This window comes from Aythya fuligula, chromosome 1 (genome assembly GCF_009819795.1).
Source record: "Aythya fuligula isolate bAytFul2 chromosome 1, bAytFul2.pri, whole genome shotgun sequence".
Taxonomy (NCBI): domain Eukaryota; kingdom Metazoa; phylum Chordata; class Aves; order Anseriformes; family Anatidae; genus Aythya; species Aythya fuligula.
The window spans coordinates 13,475,418-13,494,918 of NC_045559.1; the positions used below are offsets into that span (position 1 = coordinate 13,475,418).

At 38.3% G+C, this 19,501-nt stretch overlaps 1 protein-coding gene across 2 annotated transcripts in view; it reads right to left on the minus strand.

The window, feature by feature from the left end:
• Positions 1–19,501, minus strand: part of RELN (reelin) — a 286,617-nt gene that overhangs the window by 89,672 nt on the left and 177,444 nt on the right. For both annotated transcript variants that reach the window (XM_032192390.1, XM_032192399.1), the window contains exons 12-19: positions 16,292–16,443; positions 13,271–13,383; positions 11,367–11,575; positions 9,108–9,236; positions 7,859–7,968; positions 4,953–5,019; positions 3,778–4,011; positions 2,977–3,138 (exon numbers count right to left, since the gene is read on the minus strand). In XM_032192390.1, the coding sequence (XP_032048281.1) occupies positions 2,977–3,138; positions 3,778–4,011; positions 4,953–5,019; positions 7,859–7,968; positions 9,108–9,236; positions 11,367–11,575; positions 13,271–13,383; positions 16,292–16,443 (1,176 nt within the window). The remainder of the gene's footprint in view (positions 1–2,976; positions 3,139–3,777; positions 4,012–4,952; positions 5,020–7,858; positions 7,969–9,107; positions 9,237–11,366; positions 11,576–13,270; positions 13,384–16,291; positions 16,444–19,501) is intronic.

Genomic DNA, 19,501 nt, shown 5'->3' on the forward strand with positions numbered 1-19,501 from the left:
TGCTAAACTGTGCTTGTAAAAAGTAAACTTATAGTACCCCTTTTTTTCTCATTTTAAATAAGAACATGTTAAATCAATTAGCAAGAAAAAAACCAAGCTTCTTGGCTAATCAAGTGGGAAGCACTCCAAATGTCCTGACTGGCATTTCTAGGAGCCGCTTTCTGCTGGCCGTAGGCTGGAGGGAGCAGTGCTGGGGGACAGCCAGAGAAGATGCTGCCACGTCCTGGTGGCAAGGGACCAGCAGTGCACATGATGGATGAATGGCGGATGCATTTCTTTTACTACTCAAATAAACAGACGCTTGAACTACTTCATACCCTGCTAGAGAAAGACCAAACTGTGTTACTTTCCAGCACATGAATAAATCACAAGGCCAACCTTTCTGCTTGCCAAAGATCCCCTAATAAGCAGCAACTCTACAACTTTTCAGGCCAATTTTCAAAGGCACAGATGACACTAAAGTGCTACTGATGCTAAAAAGAGCTGATTTTTTTGCTTTTCATGGGCCAGTAGGACAAACCTGAGGAAAGCTGGTACCCCGGCCAGCAAGAACAGTGCATACAACATATGCCAGGAAGCAGTTGGCACTTGTACGAGCTGACGCTTTCTTATAATCCTGGACACATTTCTCTCTTAGTGGCTGTCTTTGATGCCAGCAACTTCCCTTTCACTCTTAACCCTCACAAGCTCACCCACGTGGACACCAATTCTCACTGACAGTAATTTACAGAAAATCCTAAATTGACACACATCATCGATATACCTGTTGGATGTTAAAATATTTAATGTGTGTTAAAATAAATTTCCTATCCCAGGGGGGTTAAGGAAACAATCTAAAAACGCTAGTGTAGACCACCTTATACGGCATGTATGTTAGTATGCAGAACCTGACTGCAACTCCAGCTATAACAGCTTCTCCTGTCTGACTTTGATTTGTTGGAGATAGATGGAGAGGGAGGGGGATCCTTGCTAATGACTTTTCTGCTGCAGAGAAGAAAAGTGTTCTTACTAACATTACCAGCTACCATTAGATTTCTTAAAAACCAGCTGGGAGACCTTTGCTCTGATCTCATTCTTTCAAGCTATGCGCATACCTAATATTGAAAAGCCACCGCTGTTCTGCTCAGAAGAAAAATGCAGCTGTCAAATGTTAGCAGATTAAATGCACCTTTTCAGCAGAACATTAAATGTGTAATTATTTTTTGTATGACTGAAGATTAATTAAATTTCTGGATACAGATTGATTGCCAAACTTTGTAGCAGTCCATCTATGTTACCAAAATTGCTAATATTTTTAGACAACACAATAAAAAAGGTGAAGTTTTCTTCATGTTCTTCATCATAATTATTGCCAGCATTACCTTCAGGTTTGTATGCTTGTCATTTTTTTCTTTACCCAGAATGGAGTGTACATATCCCACGGCAAACCTTTCTAACCTGTGTATGTTGTGCTTAGCTCTTTGCCCTGTCAGAACTCAAGAAATTAAGTGTTTCACACTTAATTCAAAGAGCAAAAGAAATCTCTGGCACTAATATAATTTGCTACATTTATATCTTAAACTCCATTAAAATCAGTCACTAGAATGTGTATTTTCTTTTTTGTTATAAAAAATTAATAGTGCTATATATTAAAAACCTTTAGGGAAATATAATTCTTACAGCTCTAATCTTGAATCTAAGAATTAGAAACAGGGCCATATAAAATATATATGTGACTATAATAAAGAATGGGAAAAGATATTTTGAAGAAGGTTTTATGAACGTATAAGGTTTTAGAATCTTTCCTTCAGTAACACTTAAAACTTCAGAAATTAAAGCCCACATACCGTATGCTTTTACCAAATATAGCCATTTTTCTCAGATTTTTGAGTATTTCTTATTGCTTTCAGGAAATATACATAATGTTAGAAGTTATTGTTTTTCCCCTTTACAATATTCTTAATTATGTTCTGCATTATTGGGTTATTAACAAGATGAAGATAGTTAATTTTGGCAATACCTGGTACAAAACTGCCCTTGGGCAGGATCAGAGCAGCGGGGAGGGACCTGTGATGCCACTTTTAGCTCTGCCTCTCGTGTGCCCCCTTGCAGAGCATCTTCTTTCATCAGGATTTATTGGCTTTGCTGCTGCAGGTGGCTTCTTCCAGGATTGGGTGGGTTTGCACAGAGCCAGCCCGGGTGGTTCTGGGCTTTCAATACAGGTGTGCTCACAGAAACTCCTGATTTAGCACGTGCTTTACTACAGCTGGTGGGTGGTCTTGCAAATGTAATGGGAGATACTACATTCTTCTCTACATATGTCCCATACATCCCCCTCTAATCTAGTGACATATGCAGGTGCTGTTAGATGAGATGATCTCTTTGTTTGGCTTCTTTGTGATCTGCACAATTCCCAGGAGCAGTCACTGTCATGTTCTCCCAGGGCACCATGTCCAACCCACCAGCACAGGCACAGTCATGTAATCCCTTTCATAACAGGAGCAGAAGCAATTTCCCCACTGACCTAGAGAGACCCTCACAGCCGCATTTCATTTCCACTGTCCTATGCTTCCTGCAGATTCCTAATCCCAGAGGATGCTTTAGTGAAGTTATCTATGGCTTCAAAGCTACAAATAATTTATGCTAATTTTTCTTTACAAGTGGCTGCCTCCATGGGATGGGACATGCCCCTATTTCCCACAAGTGTATTTCTTTCCCCTCATCCCACATTGCTTGTCCTGTCGTGTCAACTAAGACTTGGATGCTGCCAAATCCGTGCATTCATTGTTTACAAAGGCAGGCACAAATGAGAAGTGCCCAGAACAGCTGCATGTTTTTAAGGGAGAATAGTTGTTTCCAGTGTGCAACAAAAGATCTTCACTCTTCTCCTGCACTACATGCCCACATTTGGGCAGATGCCTTCACTCTCAGCATTGCAGTGACCATGACCAGCATTAAATGCATGTAGATAACACTTCATAACATTTATGCACATACCTTGGCTCATGATAGTTCAGGTACGAATAGTGCTCTAGTAGTTTCCATGTAATGCCATTGTCATAGGAGTAGTGCAGCAGCACTCCTTCGCCAGGCTGGTCGGGTGCTTTGCATGTGCTCAGCACAGACTTGCTTCCCAGGCGTAGCGTGAACTGCAGGAATCTGCAGCAGAATTGCACACATATTTCTAGGGTACCATACACATCGTGTTTTTTTTTTTTTTTTTTCTTTTTTTCCTCTAACCAGGTTGTTTTATGATCTTCTCAATTTAGACAAATTTTGGTAAATATCATTTATGGGCCTTTCTGTGTGTGATTTGTTTTTACTATCAAGTAATGCAATGTGGCATATACATTTAAAAAATGCCAATCAGTACAGCATTTAATTATTTATTAGGCTCTGAAAGGGAGGGAGAGACAGTGAATTGATCTAATCAGCTGCCACAAGCTGTCAAATAAACACAACCTTATAAATAATTAATTAGCACTTGGCTTTGACACTCAGGTTTGATATTAACATTTCATATTTTCCAGTCTCACTGTACAATAACTTCCCTTCCATCTATTTTGGGCTCTGCTGTTTACAAAGCAGGGAGAAGAAAAAAAAAAAAAAAAAAAAAAAAAAAAAAGCAAGGCTGTACAGCTATGAGCTGGAAATTAAACTATGGGACAAAGGGGTTTAAAAAAACTTTTTTTCCTGCTAAAAAGACCAGCACACGAGGTTATATGAAAGAGAAGGGGTTCCTGTCACAGTGTAACTTCCCTGTTCCCATACCTCCCATTGCTGCTCTTTTGCTCTCACCTGGACTGGGAGCTGTCAAGGAAGGAGGTGATGAGCTGGCGCCTCCCGTCCTTGTTGAAGACCAGCGCCTTGCCACTGGCCAGGACCCCACAGCCAAAGCTGACCTCAGCTCCACGGATTGAGTAAAAATTGTGGTAGGAGGAGAGGCGGGAGCTGGCGAAGCTCTCCGAGATGAACACGGGGAAGGTCTGTGATGCTGTCTCACATGCGGGCCCTGAAAAGCCAGGGTCACACCTGGGGATGAGGGAGATTGAATAGAGTAGTTAGTGCCTTCCTTACGTTAAGCCCATCTTCTCTTGTCTTCTGGTCTTCTAGCAGACTAGAACATGCCTGAAATCTCTCAAGAGCAGATGATACCTGCAAAGTCCCTCTCAAATCTAAGGACCAAAAACCTCTCTAGACCTTACTTAGGTACTGTACAGTCAATACCTTTCTTTTAGCTAGTACTGACTTTTCCAATTAAAACAAAAAATAGTTATGAACCAGCCACACAAAATCTACATTTAATATGTAGCAATGTTTCTATTAATTTTTGGAATAAAAATACTGCAGACGTAATTTACAGTTGTCCATATGTCAAATAGTTTTATCTATAGCATGTCAGGTGTAATTACAAGCAACTGTGTAACAGGACAGAACGCCCTGTGGATCACGCTCTCTGCAACACGTAAAAATAGTAACACCATAGTTTTGAAAGTGTTTATTGATTTTACTTTTAAGGCTGAAACACTTTTTAAAAGCCAGACTTTCAGGAAAAAAATAGTGTTGACCTTCTGTCCTTGAGGTCTATGGGGCTATGGGATACTAGAACTATGAAAATCGTGATTCTTCCCTGAAATTTAATATAAAAGTGATACAGTCCCAAATCACCTCTAAAAACAGTATAAAGCATGCATCACTGACATTCTGATGGGCTCTGTAGCACATTTTAAGGTGAACTGGAACTTAGACTCTCTGCCAAAATAAAATTATTTTTAAAATTATTAAGTATGCTGCTGTTTAGAAAGATTGATCTTTAGCTCTCAAGTGAGTTTTATGCATTCTGGGGGCTATGCTGGTTTTATATTTAGTCATCTCAAAAAGCAAGGACTAAAATGGAAATCACTTCAACTTTCAGACCATCAAATGAAATATATGACAAAAATTGAATACAAGTAGTGAATTATAGTTCTTACTTGCAGCCATTTCTAGTACACTGTCCTCGACCTGAGCAGAATTTGAGGCAAGATGGACCAATATAAACTGCAGAGAAAAGAAATTAGTTAAATGAAGGGTTATGTTATGTCATAAAAAGAATATAACAAATACAATAAAGTATTGCCATACAGGTATTGTATTTATTGGTATTGTATTTCAGCTAATCCCACTATCTGAAAGAGGTCTGAAAAAGAATAAAGTGCATTTGAACATATCTTTCTGTAGAACTGAGTAATGGAGTTTTTTCCCTCTGTCAAGGATAGTCTGGGATAACTTAGTATTTAAGGGGTAATGTCTATCTGTTGCTGGAGGTGTTAGTGATCCAAATCAGATACCTGATTTTTCTAAGATCGCGAGCAACGTCCAATGAACTGCTAGGCATTGGCCATTTTCTTGCCTTTTTCTTCATCTGCTCTGATATGTCGTAAGTAACTATGAAATATCATGCACTTTTAAGTAACTGCAAATCATTTTCACTGATTCTTTCAAATGGAATAAAATTCCAAATAATATGTACTCAGAAACATTCCAGACTTATTTTACTCTTTTATTTAATCTTCCTCTGATGACTCTTAATCAACAGTGTTGATATTTTGTGAAAAGTAGGAAAGATGGAAAGATTAGTAAATCTCTGTATAATCTGTATCTCACAGTGAAGAAATCCAAGTATAGCCCCAAACAGTCACTTGAGGGCAATGTCCTTTCAACACAATGTGATAAACAGGCCTTAGTCCTGAACAGTGTTACCCTTTCAATTAAATAATGACCATTGGAGTTATCACATGCACAGTGACTTTTGGAAATTCACCCAAATAGCCACCAATTCAAAATAATCTATAACAACCAATGCTTATTGTTTTTCTTTTTTTTTTGATGCTGCCCATCATAGCTGTGTGCCAGTACTCCCTGACAGATACTCTATAAATCCCTGTTAGTCACTCTCTGTAATTAACTCCCTATCAGACTTTATGCAATTTCCAGATTTTCTCACTTTTCAGGGTGCAAAATTTCTGTTCTGTCTGTTTGATTTATTTGTTTGCTTTGAGGTCTCTGTGAGGGGGTGGTAAAAGTAGAAGGGTTAAAAATGTAATGATGTCATTCACAATAAAAAAAGCTTTATGAATACTGGCAGTTTTCCAGAGTTTCTATAAGATGGCTACCTTCCAGATTTCATTTAAAACTTAATTCACATAAGAAACAGTTGTGAAGCTAAAAGTCAGAGTGCTGAATCCTTGAAATTCTTCCTCTCTCTTCAAGAATTTGAGTGGCTTGCCAATCAAATGTTTCTCCCTCAGTACATTGTAAAGCGTCAGTTTCACTAGTGTGTACCAAAGGAGGCATGCAAAACCTTAGAAAGGCGTTCACCATTAACACTTGATTCCTGTGTCATAGAGATAGTTCTACATCTCAAACAAATTTTGGAGCAAGCACACTGTAGGCAGATGGTTGGTAAAACTGACTCTGAGATGGTACACAGCTGAGTGTGCAGTATTCTTCATCAGAGCTCTCACTATTTGGTTTTACAGGCAAAGGTAGTATAGATATATGAATTGCATGCTAACTTTCAAAATCTTCTTGTTTTGTTCTGTTTTAAAGAATTTGAGTCCTTGGATTTTATGTTGCTCTTGTTTATGTGAACTTCTGTGAGTTTCACCAATTTTTACATTCTATACATTCTATATTTTGTTAGGTAGCAAGTCATCTTTTCAGATGCTCACAGACATCTTCTTACTTACATATACCTATATTTTCCCCCTTATTTTCTTTTTGATATAAATCATCATCTCTAAGGACAAGCATTAATACACTATCTAGAATGTCAAGAGGGTGCTACATACCATTAATGTGATTAAGAGAGTAATTTTCTTTACTTTTTGTGAAAAAGTTTCATTTGTGGCATTGCACTATTGAGGCAGCTTCAAGCATTTTCTTTTCAAAATGAGGCATTAATCTGTTTTAAGAATTTTGCAAAATATGACAACATTTACCATTCCCAGGCTCCATATCAAACCTTATTAGGAATGACTACAAAATTTCACAGGCTATTGTACATCACTGTAAAGCTTTATAGTACATACTTAATGCATACAGCTAGCAAAACAAATTCTAGTAGTTTATGTAGTCCCAAGTGTTTGAGGTTAATGAGTAAACTAAAAACTTCACACCTGCTCATTCTTAGTCCTTTCAAACATGCTTTCTCCTCCTTTTCATGCCATCTATACATTTTATTTTGTGTTCCAAAATATTTTTCTGTGCTTTAAAATATTTAGTATTCTCTGCAGAATGTTTTATAAATAGATGTGTAACTATAACCTCCTCTCAGTTCATCACATCCATTTAAAAAAAACACACTGGCACATGAAAAATCATTTCCTAAAAGAAGACCAGTTCCCTGTTACCGATGGTCCTTCCCCCCTTGAGATGCTGTAAACAATGTAAAAGTTTTGTCAGTATTTTGGTAGCAACATTGCTTTATGAAGGTCTTCTATGTCCAGAAGGAAAAATATGTCCCAGCTGCTGTAACTGCTGCTTAGTGTGGCACAGTTCGTGTCCTTAATAGCACAGCAAGGTGCCTATTTATGTAATTCAGACTAAGCAGTCAGAGGAAATGTTATATCAGGTTATTGATACATTTTTATTTATTTATTTATTTTTCCTAGAAAGCATTCATTTAAAAGAAAAAGAGGGGTAAGCTACTAGACTATCTTTTCAAATGACAGATTTCCCCTTTGGCTTCAAAATGGACTTGTAACTGACTGAAGATAAGAATAAAAATTTAACAAACTGAAAATCTTGCGACCTCTGATTCTGGAAAATGTTTACTTGGAGCAGCATAAAAAAATTATTCTTCTGATGTAACATGGTTGTGGATAAGAATACTGACTATTATCAATTGCCCACATATTTCCAAGGATTGGTCCTGTTTGCCTCCACCGAATCCTCGTGTCACTTGTTAATGCTGCATTGGGAAGGGGAATAGTTATTCGGTTCCACCTGAAATACATATAACACAAATTCTGTTTTACATCAATACTCATTAAGTGACTGAAAGCATTTGCTTGCACTGCAAGCTTGGTGAGAATTTTTTATACTAAAATTTGCTCAATAGACCGATTAAGAGACTGCAGCTTTAGAAAGTATAAATGAAAAAAAGCAACAAAGCATGGCCTATGATATTTTCATACAATATATGAATGTTAATTATTACATTATAAAACCCAGCATTTTTTCCCCCTGAATGAATACCTGAAGCCAACAAAGATCTTAACCTATTTCATCATAGCAGCTTCTCCATCCCAATGAACACCTCCTAAATTGCACCCTGCATTAAACCTTTCAGTGCAACTGAACTCTGTTGGGTGGAAACCCCTGGGGATGAGAAGTGGGGCATGGAAGATCTGGCCTACTGTCTCTCTGGAGCATCACTCTCATATCATCCACAGGTACTGCACCTGCTAAACACACCAGGGGTAATGGCTCCTATGAAAATGGTAGAGAAATGGGGGGGTCACCAGACCATGCCAATGTTTGAGCTACACGTTCTTCTCATGGTCATATGTGTTGCTCTGAAGTGTCTGTGGAGGTTGGGATGCAGAGGGATGTACAGCCATGGGATGACAAGTTCACTTCACAGCCAGAACAGCCCTGAAGACACTTAATAATGAGAAGGGCTGGTATAAGAAAGTGATTCTAACAACACCTCCACCTGCTGAAGTGCAGAGGATGCAACTTCATTGTAACCCAGCATAAGGATTCCAAGTGAGTAAAGGTGTTTGAGGATATAAATATGGCTTTGACTGATGGTTCCTCTGACTAAAAAGAAAAACTTTTGTGGCTTTGACAGGATATAACTTTTCTTTTACTAGCATGCTGTCCCCACTTTTTTTTTTTTTTTTTTTAATTTACCTATGGCATCAGAAAAAAATAATATTATATGACAGAGGCAGCCTCATATTTTTCAAATTTCATTACTGGGCAGCCAGGGAGACCAGAACACTCCTTCCATGCTGTGCTCAGCTAGTCAAAAATGAAAGATGACATGGGGTGGTGTGCTTTGCTGCTTTATTCTGTCTCCCATAATTCATATCCATCTCTAATCTCACATCTCAGTTAGGTGTGCAGAGAACACTCACCCACTGTAGTTTTCGGAGGCATAGACAGTGCTGTGGGGTAGATGAGGCCCAGCACAGATCTCAGGCAAACACTCGGTGTGGAGCAGGGCCCAGGAGCGGCCGTGGTTGGTGGAAAATTCCAAGCTGACGCTGATAACATGGTGAGGGAAAGGAAGGAGAAAGGCATGGTGAGCCTATGTGGCAGAGACAGGCAAGTGGAAGTACCACCACAGAGAAACCCCCAGATTCCTGACAACTGATGCTGAGACATGCAATGATTTTGAGTATACTTTTAATAAGAAAAATCCTGAAAATGCAAAGGTGAAACAAATCTGAATGAAAAAAAAAAACACCATCCAGCTAGTGTTTTTATGCTGTGTTAAAATGACCTGATGTTACTCTTGTATCTCAGCTAGAACCATACTGAGTGTGGTTTCAAAAATAATGAGAAAACTTGGATTCATCAGAGCCAGACAGCATCGTGTGAGCACAGGACTCTAATAATTGCCAGCTGCTGGAGGTGGTAAAAGAGCACCAGTTGCTCATGCATTGGCTGTCTCTTCACCTCCATTGCTGACAAATATTAAAATACCCTTTAATCCTTCCAGGAGTCACCTGCCTCCTTCCCCCATCGTGCCCAGATGGAGATCAGAAATGCAGTATGGAATAGGGAAATAGCCAGGTCCTGCCCAGAACTGTGAAGGGTGGAGGGGACCTGTGGAAGACACCCTTCAGAAAGCCCTATGGCAGGCAGAGTCCCAGGGGCTGCAGGAGTCTCCGTGCTGCCCAGCCATATTCTAGCTATTATTACTAAAATTGTTCCCTCCCTGTTCCACTGCATATTTAACAAAACAGTGTTTACATTCTAGGAGTGTAAGGAAATCTTTACCTATCTTACATTCTGAAGACCTTGCAAGGGTAATGTAAAAAGTGCTTGATTTATTAAGGATTTAGTATTCTACTGAGATACTCTTGTAATTTCCACTATATAATTAGCTTGTAATATTCTGTTTTATTTTAAGTAATATCAATGGAACATTATAAAAGTCATAATTCATCACCTCAGTACTAAATTGTTGGATTATAACTTTTCCTTTTCATTATAATTTGCTGACAATATTACTTTATATAGGTGTACCATCACTTCGATATCAAAAGTATGTATTAAAATGGTTTACAGAGGTTTTGACTTGTTCATTTTTGGTTTAACCGTACTTATACCTTGGAGGGTCAAATTTACTGAATATATGCTGAACAAGTCTGTCATGTTTGCAGCATTGAAGGCATCATGAATAATGCTGTAGACCAGGAGGAGGGAAATGCTGCTGTATTTGGGAAATACAAATAGTGTTTATGGAGACCTAGTGCTTCTTTTGTTTTGAAGAACACTTCTACTTCAGAAATAGTTTATGTGAATGAAGAAAATTAATCTTTCAAAATACATACTAATCCCCATTAGATAACAAAATGTTTAAGATGGATACTTCATAAAGCATGTTTACAAGCCAGGAGTGTTTACGTGCAAAATTTTCACATTCTGTGTAGAATGTTGTCTTCCCTTCCTATCAAATATGCGTGATGCCTTGACTTTTGCTGCTCCTTAAATTCTGCTGCCCTGCATGGCTACTAGGACTGTCAGAAATAGTGCAGCTCTTTCAGACGGAAAAAGATGCCATGGGCTATGAATGTGAAAGCAGTTGCAGTCACCTACTTTAAACTCTTGGCTCTTACTCTGGAAAAAAAAAAAAAAAAAAGAAGTAACTTAAACCTCAACAAATATTAGGATAAAGTCTCACATGTACAGAGAGATAAAAGGACTGTGAAGGAATATAAAATACAGAGCAGCAAATTACTTCCTTCTTCCTCTTTCCCTCCCCCTTAACTTTGTGGGGAAAAAAATCACATAGAATGTCCCAATGAAGTGAAGCCACCAAAGAGTTCTGTGGTCATTCTGTAGTCAGTGAGGTCCTCACACTGATGATGTTCAAGATGAGGGCTATTTGTCACCCTGTCAGCATGTACAAGAATTACATGCTTGTGGCATGAATAATCTCTGAGAGGTCATGAGGGGACTTTTCTGCCACTTCCTTTAACGCCTTCCCTCTTATACATATCATTATCCCTTATATTTAGAGATAAATCTCATTGCCATTAGAAACTGAAGCAAATAGTTTGAAATCATAAGCATATTTCAGAATTGACTAAGCAAAGTATATAGATGCTATGACACAAAATGTTCTGGGAAACTGATAATTGAAAGAGAAATTTTGCCTGTTGTACCTGTTACCGGGCTGATAAGTTCCACAACCCAAATTGATGGAAAACTGGATCATGTGAGTCACCGTGGAAGGGAGCACTGGAAGGACATGGAAGTAATCCACAGCCCAGACATTCCTGTTGTGGCCTTGGTGACTCTTTTGTTTCAGGCAAAACTTGGTTGCAGGAGTCTGCAGGTCCGGACTAATGACAACAGAAACCAAGGATGGAACCTTTAAAAGAAATTAAATCAGGCTTAAATAAAACAAGTAATATTAAAAAAGGTTATATGGAAATTATTTTTTAAATTAAGAAAGCAGCTTCAAATGTGCTGAGCAAAACATGTGCATTGCTTGTTAACTTTTGTCTTAGCCCCCTTTTTCCACAGAAGACCCCAAATAAGAGCTATTTTATACTATATGCCTAGCTATTAGTACTCTGGGTACCAGTCCTGCTTATCACCTTAGTGGGATCAGTTTATTTGGTTGTAAAGACACTGTAGAAAAGACACTGTATCTTCTGTGTTCTGAAAAATATGTTTGTTTTATCAGTGCTCAGCTGGAAGATGAATCTCACCCTGCAGTCTTTCATCCTACAAAGAAATGCAGTGTAACTTCAGGTCGAGTCTGAATATGTGAGAAGGGAGTAAGAGTATGAGTTCACAGGCTAGTAGGGAGGATGTTATGTTGTTGAAATAAATGAAAACACTACTTTATGAACTCTAGCCTTTGTCCAAAAGCTACGTAATTGGAACCATATTATGTCAAAAGAGGATGTCAGCTTGAAAACTGCTCGTTTTAAAAAAAGCTCCACAATGAATTCAGTATAATTTCAGATCCTGTTGCTCCCTGAATTCCCCATTTAATTTTTTATTATTTTACAATTACAGTTTCCTTAGTTTTGAAAAAGTTCTACCCTGTGTTTTGCACAGAACCAGGAGAGGAGGGAAACGACGTACAATGAAACAATGCAAGTGATTCAACCGAATTCAGGCCAAACCCTAATGTAACTATAAACATTTATTTTCTGAATGCTAGAATTACAAAGAAAATGCACACAGACCTCTGGTTGAAATCAGATGCATCTTTACCACCAAGTTTCCTACACAGTGCATAAAATATACTCAGTTTGAATCTGCAACATATGCACCTGTGTACATATCCCATGCATTTTTGTATATTGATTTCTGTTATCTGCTTTTTTTTTTTTTTTTTTTTTTTTTATAACACCACACTAAGGGTCCGTCAGAGCTGAATTATTCAGAGTAGACATGGCCTTAGTCTCTCCTTGCCCTAGACAGGAAGGAACCAGACAGTGAGCTCAAGTCTTTACTGCCCGGTCTGAGGGTGGTGGTGGGGAGGTGAATACGGTGTGAAGGAGGCAGCAATAACAGCAGAAGGGAAGCTGCTTGTGAATGTCTGTACTTCTACAGACCCTCTAAAGGGCAAACAGCTGTATTAAAATGAAAAGAAAATGTATAAAATATGTAATTTCCTGGAAAAGATATTCAGGAAAAGACATCCAGACATTTCTTAGTCACTCTCCTCCCAGCCACTGACCTAACACTCTCAGAAGGAAACTCCTGAATACCGCACTGTGGCTGGCAGGAGCTTGAATAGAGAGGAGGGTAATTATTTGTGAGATCATGTAATCACCAAAGTTTTCAGCTGATGGCTGAGTGTGGGCCTGTTGCCAATTTGCCTGTTGTCCAAGTCAATGCCACTGTACTGCTCAGGGGTGGAGTTGTCAGCAGTAACCACAGAGCTGTGTTGCAAAGGCACCCTTTCACTGCAAGAGCTGTCTATGATTTATGTACTTGGGAAGGTCATGTTTGTTCCCTTGCAATTCAACATACAACATTGCTATGATGGCTTAGGAATACGTTGATCTATCCATCCCATCCACCTACTTTGTTTAAGACAATTTACCTTGTAAGCAGCATAGGTCAGGGTATCAAGAGCTATGTGTTCCCTCCTGCCTTCAATCTTGGCATAAAGCATGACATCATTTTCATGGGATTCTCCAGAATCACAAGTTCCCCCTATATAACACACGTTTGAGAGAGAAAAAAAAAAAAAATTGAAGCTGTTTTTAATGGAAAGTGAGATATTACACAGCCATAATTACAAAAATAATTACAACCAGATGTTATTTAACTTAAGATATGAAACAAAAGAACGCAAGCCCCAAGGACATACTGTATAAGAACTATTTGATCAGATAGATACACCATGCTAGAGATCAAGGGGTTGACAATAATGAAAACCTCAAGTAACTCTCTTAATCAGCTTATCGAAACAATTTAAACAGAAAACACTGTGCCCAAAGCAATACTTCTATCTGGATGTTTTTAATCCTGTTTACATGGAAAACCTCTGCTTTTTGAGTTCTTGTCTGTTAGGACTAGATCAGTAACCTGGTATCTAGTATTCACACTCTGTGCAGCCACACATTGCATATGAGGACCTCAAATACCTCTCAGCTGATAGTTTGGCAGCTGAGAATGTGTCTTATCAGGAGGGGAGGAAGACTGCTGTGTGTCTTATCTGCCTCTTCTTCTATTGTCTACACCATATCCTAAAAAGGATGAATGGAATCTACCGTATCAAACAAAATTTTGCCATCTCTTAGGAATGAGGCAAGATTTAAGATATCTTCATATTAGTAGAACCCAAAACACTTAATAACCTTCTCTGGAAGAGAGGGTGTATTGGCAAGATTGAGCATTAAGTACTACATTATCGTTAGAGGATGGACATCATCACGCTAGTTTGGTGTTCTGAAAAAAAAAGTTTTTAAAACAGAATATCTGTAACTGAAACAGGAAACCTGTTGTTTCCCTGTACACTGGATTTAGTGCAGGTATTAAAAAAAAAAAAGGCAGCAAAAAAAAACAGGATGAGGAAGGTTTTTGAACTATCTGTAAAGTAGGAAGGTTACATATATGAAACACTTTCTCTGTTTTTTTCACTACAGATGGCTAACTCCTGGAATTGAATAGGCAAAACAGTCTAGAAAGCTAGATAAAATGTGCATTTCTTATGTGTGTTATACTGCAATAAGGAACATCCATGTGTCCATTCAAATTCTCTGCTTGCCTGAATATTTAAACTGTAATTTACTTAATCTACAAAACCACACGGAACACATTTTCAAATGATATTCCACTATCCTCTGTGCCTGCATGTGCCGACAACTTCTCCCCTAAGTTCAGAAGGTTGAGCAAATTTCTTTCCTGTTTCTCTTGCAGGTGTTGCAATGCTTGGAAGAACTGGAAAAAAAGCATCCTCTTTTTCCTGTGCTTTATTGGTAATTCATGTAACAGAGGAGAGGTATGACAATTTAGGACGACAACACGAAGCCTTCCACTCATTAAATATAGGGTGTTTTCTTTTGTTGATTCAGAAGTTTGCTTGTGGAGGTCACAAGTTTAGTCTCTGCTTCCTCCTTTATTATTCTATTATTCTCTACCTTTATACAAAAATCGTCACCTCCTCTAAACATGGTGTTGAGAGAATAACATAATGCAATTTCCTTTATGTGCAAAATAAGATTTGTGGAAAAACACTGTAAGGTACTGAATGATAGCCACAGTGTCCACAGGAGTTTTGACTTGTTACAACACTGAACTAATGCAGTTGCACTGACAAAAGCAGTGCGGAGGGGCAGTGATGGGACAGGCTTCTTTCTTCGCCCCAGTAAACCACTGAGGTTGTACTTTGTTCCGATAGGGAAGGTCCACAGATGATGCTATCAGCACATCAGTTCTTTCCACAAGGGATGCCTTCTCCAAGGCTCCAATGCTCAATGGCATTTTTTGTATACTAGAGATGAATCTCACCCTGGGTTAATACATTAGAAGAAAAAAAATGTTTATGAATATAGTGATGAACTTAGAACTTTTGAGCAGAAAATATGCTGTGTTCAGCCACGTAAGCCTGTCCCACTTCTGTGCTACTCTCACCTCATCCTCTGTTGACACGGATGGATTAACACCAGGGTCTACATAGACAAGAGTGAGGGAGGATATAAGCAGTAAGGGGAATTGAGTGAAATTAGAAGGTACAAGACTAGAACATCATTCTTCATGGGAAGAATTGTTAAACTATGGGTTTGCTGCAGGATCTTGTGGACACAACAGACAGGTTCTATTGAAACAGTACTGCTAAGGACCACATTAGGCACTGTGGAGGGTCCTGCCTGACCCACCTGCTACTCCAGCAGGCTGTGATTCTCCCACAAGTCCTGTATTATATCTGCCAGCACTATGCAGGTACTCTTGGACACCACCACCAACAGCCTGTATTTGTGTGATGAATCCTGCCTGAGGACTGACATAGGGTCAACCCACAACTATGTGTGCAGCAGGTGCTTAAGCTTCCTTTACATCAAAGGACATCCAACCTATGCAGTCAAGAGGGTCCAGAGAATTGCTCAGCTGGTCTAGAATGTCGCATGGTGAACTGAATGAATGTTTCCAACAACTCTACTGACTACATCTCAGTAGATGTGACACTGACCTTTTACAGAGGCACCTTCATGTAACTTCTATATTAAACAGTTCTAATCTGGAGCTAAATGTTTATATGAGCCAAAAATAGCTGGGTAAACCCATGGAAGCAAAGTCCACCATGGGCTACTAAACTTAGAATGTCCTGTCAGGCTAAGAAAGGTTTTCACCTGCAAGTTTGTGACAGCTGTGAGAATATTTTTGGGAGGGCTATTTGTGAGCCCACTATGGTTTCACACCCATGCAGGTGTCTAGAAGGGCAGACTTCCAGTCTGACCAAGATTTGTCTGTCTTACATCTTTGTGGGTACCACAGTCATGAATCAAAGCTAACCAGTTGCAAAGAGTTTTTAAAATATTTATTATGCATATTGTGCAATTTAAATCTCACATGCCCCCCCCCCCCCCCCCCCGTTTTATTATATTGAGCACATACTTACCCATACTGAAATAAAATCTTAAGTTTCCATAACCTGTAGTGTCAATATATGGAGTGCATATTTTTCTTTCTCCATCTCTGAGAAATACCATAGCTGAGCCAGACTCCAGTGTCCCACATTCGGTACCGATGACAGCACCAAATACGTCCCACCTGGAGAAGTCAACAGTGGCAAGAGAATGTGCAGCAGCATGTTACTGAGCAACTCACACAAAACATGTTCTAAGAGTTAATTTTTACATGCAAAAATAGCTGCTTCTACTGTCACAGAGTACAATAAAATGTTTTTTTCAAATGTGATTCCTACAAATTTACTTATATATTCAATATTAGTTTCTAAATTCAGCCTAAAATAAAAGTAATGTACCTTTTAAAAATAAATAAATTGGTAGAAAAGTACAAAGACTTAAAAAAATGAAGCTTTGGCTTCTATTACCAAATATTTACTGTTGTATTATTCATTATTTTTCTGTCATGAAAATGTTTAAAATACAACTGCCTTCTGTTTCATATTGTGTAATAAAAGGTTTATAGATTAACCAAACTTGAAAAGGCATGTCTCCCATATTTGCTATGCAGTCATTAGATATGTACATAATAGCTGAAAATGCTCTTTTTTCATCTTTTTGAGCATTTAGGGTAACAGTTTTTAACAAACACATGAATAGAGTATGAAGAAAATACCGCTATGTTTCTAGTATGTGATGATATGAACTTTCTCAGTTTTTCTGTACAACATTTTCTCTTATTTTTTATTCAGTGATAATTAAAAGAGCTGTTGCAGAAATTTTCAATTAAATATTTTTCTTGAAAATATGTTTTCATCATGAAACCCTTGGTTTCTTTAAAACCTGATTAAAATATTTTGAAAGATTAGAATCTGGAAAATTTGTACATTATTTCTGTTTGATACATAATTATTGATGTCGAAGTTTTAATTCGTAATGAAATATTTTAAATTTATAAGCCTGATAAAGCAATGAAAATACTTAGAATTGTTACATCTTGATAATCCAGTCATTTAACTGGCCAGTGTGATTCAGGATGAATGAGAAAAATTTAAGATCTGAAATCTTTGAGGGATGGCAAAGCCATCCCCTGCCCACTTCTAGCAGAAAAAATCTCTAGCACCAATGTGAAGTATGAAAGCTTCAAAAATTGTAATTACAACAGTTTAGCAGTCTGTTTATCAGCTTAACCATTCAAACTATTTCAAAATGTATTTTTAAGATCTTCTTAAAAGCTGCCGGCTTTCTTGTTGACCTAAGCTGTGACAGACCAACACTATGTCTGTCTGAAAATCCTGCTTTAAAACTGTCAGTCATTTATACAGGAATTAGCAAGATTAGCGTCACTGAAGGGCGTTTATGATACAAATATAAACATGTTTGTGGAAGCAGAGTTTAACCTAACCCTAATTCTGAATGGAGAACTTCAGCTGAGCAGACATTTTAAAGGTAATGTGCAATATAATCAAAACACAGTTTTGAAAATGGGTCTCTTGGGATGAAGACAAATATTGAATTAAACAGTTGTGCCTACTTTAACTTACATGACAAAATCTCACAATGCTCCATTGATCTTTTGTATGCTCTATTTAGCTCAATTAAAACAGTCTCTTTCCCGACCCACAAAACAACTTGAGGTCATGAATGATGCAGATCATGGAGGTTTCCAGGGATCCTTTCCCTTTATGCAGCATTATAATGAAAACCAGAAAATTATACAACATAAAATAACTGGCACTTTAATAAAAATAAATGAAAGCAATGTCTGCAAAGATAAATGGAGAAGGTCTCTTGGTGACGGCGTGACAAAGATGTAGATGTTCTTGATTAAATATTACATTTGGATACATTTATCCCTCACATGAGTCTTGAGATTCTTCTTTACAAAACAAATGATGGGCTGATATATATACCTAAACAAGATTTACTGGACAAGAATGTCCCAAGCTGAAATACATCTGCCAGAGACACCAGAGGCATCCCTATCTTCAGATATGAAGATCTGTCCACTTTTAGGATCAGACCTTAATTTATGTGATTAAAGAGTAACAGAATGCCAGTGGGAAGATGCGTTGTACCAACAGCAACCTCTATCCATGTAGCCTACTGCCTTATGTAAGGTATTTAAAAAATGCTGATCAATGTCAATAACAACAATAAGCTCCTCAGCCCTGAGAGTTGAGTTCCTTCAGATGCCTCATCTCAGAGTGCATTTGGCACAGAGGAAGGTGGTGGTGATCCATACATGAGCTTCCTTTTGCTCTCTCATGTGAGTGATGCTTTTGCCTGTTCTTTGAGAGCTGCCAGCTTCCAGCTGACTTTAAAACAGGGAGTCTGAGAACATCTCGCAGGTTCTCTCATGTATAAAGCATTGAAAATCTCCACTGCACTCCTCTGCAGCGCTGTTCTCAGAAAATTTTGACAGCAAAGAAAATAGTGGCCAGAAACACAGGGGAAATATTTGAAATTAAAGTGTGATGTGGAGCCTAATTCTCATTCTGAAAACTGATGGTGATAAATAGCCAGAGATCCAAGGACTCTCACTGACACGCTGGGTTGTGGTTGTGCCCTGTCACTGCTGGGAATGGGTCTTTCCTTGGTACAACTCGGGCCATTTATTGGATGACCATCACCCAAAAACATCTCTGCTCATGCAAGTGAGCATGTAATTCTCGAGTATGAGATATGCCATAGAAATCACTGAGGAATTTTGATCAGATGTTGATCAGCTCTAACAAAAGTCTTTGTAAAGATGTGGTAGTTTCAAGGAAATGTCCTTGGATCCCAGGAGGAGTTTTTGATCAAAGAGGTGAGAGGCTGGATTCCCAGCCTGGATGTCCAAGACTGATGTTCAGCATCTGCTCTAGCCCATTATTGGAAGTCGGTTCTGGAATATTTTATGTCCCAGCAAACTACTCTTATCCCTACCCTATTTTCCTTTAGTTTTGAACAACACCTTGAAAAGCCTATTTTCTCTCCAGTACATAAATACACAAGCAACCAAACCAAACAAAACAAAAAACAACCACAGCAAACTACCAAACTTCTACACCTTACAATTTTTCACTGAATAGAATTGTTATTTCCTGCTGAAGCCTGCTGTGGATAGTTTCACTCTGTAACTTGTACTTTATTGCCCTTCATAGCAAAACAATGTCTCAAACATTGTTCAAAAAATAATTCAAAAATATTTATCTAAGAAG